General features: G+C 59.1%; 1 protein-coding gene across 1 annotated transcript in view; it reads right to left on the bottom strand.

Moving 5' to 3' along the window:
* Positions 1–448: 448 nt before the first annotated feature.
* Positions 449–1452, bottom strand: part of HOXD11 (homeobox D11) — a 1802-nt gene continuing 798 nt past the window's right edge. Inside the window, exon 2 of the mRNA XM_007952395.1 lies at positions 449–684. Coding sequence (XP_007950586.1) covers positions 449–684 — 236 coding nt within the window. The remainder of the gene's footprint in view (positions 685–1452) is intronic.

Below are 1452 nucleotides of genomic sequence, written 5' to 3' on the forward strand. Positions count from 1 at the left end.
TGATAGGACACACCAAAGATACATTTCCCAGAGTTTAAATAATCTGCGTTCATCGAAGGAGAAGGAGGGGGTCTTTAAACTCAGAACAAAACACCAGCGCCTTCTAGCCCCACGGCCTAACTCCCTACAGATCCCACCGCGTCCCCACGAGGACTGGGAGGGGGGAGAGGGAACAACAGCACATTGGCGGTAAAATTGTAAAGGGACGTTTGCATTTACCATTTTCCCCTTATTAGGATCCGCTCGGCCAAGTCCTCGGCCTCGTCCGCAGGCTGCAGTGGTCGCTGGGAGGTCCTGAGTTGACCGTGGGAAGGAATCGGAATCGTGCAGTTCCACAGAGAAGAGGCGTCATTAAACCCAAGGACATTGGGCCTGCGGAGGGCAGGCTGGTGGGGAGGAGAGTGGGTGAGTGGGGTTCGGGGGACAGGGGGGACGCTTCCTGGCGCTCTCAAAATAAGGGGTTTCCAGTGAAATACTGCAGACGATCTCTGTTCAGTTTCTTTTCTTTCATCCTGCGATTCTGGAACCAGATTTTGACTTGCCGGTCAGTGAGGTTGAGCATCCGAGAGAGTTGCAGTCTTTTCTCTTTGTTTATGTACACATTAAAGAAAAACTCGCGTTCCAGTTCGCGGATCTGGTACTTGGTGTAGGGACAGCGCTTTTTCCGGGACCGTTGGGGGGCCACTGCAAGGCAAAGAAACCAGAGGGGTAAGGGAGGCCGCTGCCCAGTCACCCTGTCCTCCCGCCCGCCCAAGCCACCGCGCCAGGCCCAGGCCCCCTGCCCGTTGGGTACGTCCCCTGCCGCCACTGAAAGGCCCTGCCTGCGTCGTGGGGGATGATATATGGGCGGGCAGAAGGAGAGAGTGCGGGCGTGGACGTGTGTTCACGCCCGGACACACACACACACACACACACACACACACACGCATAGCCCGCCTGGCACCGAGGTGAGGAAACAGGGCGAGGCAGGCCGGGAGCTGGAACCCGGAGGGAGAGAGACGCGAGCGCGCCGGGGCATCTGCTTTACTCCAGCGGCGCGCGTCCGCCAGCGGCTTGGATAAAGTCCAGTTCAAGGATCAAACTTCCCCCCTCCCCTCCCCTTAAAAGCCTGAGGCTCGGGTGTCGGACTCACAAAATGGCTCGAAACCTCCCCTCCCTTCTTCTTTAGCGCCGGGCGGGAGAAGGCAGACCTGGCCTCCAGCGGCCCCCTCCCCCCAACAACTGGGCCAAAGCGCTCGGCTGCGATGCACGTCCTCCTCGAAGTCTACCTTAAGCCCACCTCAATTGGTTTCCTATCGTAAACACGCTTTACAACGGCCGGGGAAATCTTATAGGATGTATAAACCCCTTCGAACGCTTATAAAGTGGCACATAAAACGGCGCAAGCCGAGGGAGGCCCCCGCCCCCCGCGCGCGCCCCCGGCCCGCCCGTCGCCGGTCGCCTACCTGCGCC

Source organism: Orycteropus afer, unplaced genomic scaffold, assembly GCF_000298275.1.
Source record: "Orycteropus afer afer isolate SDZICR_OR568_19922 unplaced genomic scaffold, OryAfe1.0 scaffold00001, whole genome shotgun sequence".
In the NCBI taxonomy this organism is placed as follows: Eukaryota; Metazoa; Chordata; class Mammalia; order Tubulidentata; family Orycteropodidae; genus Orycteropus; species Orycteropus afer.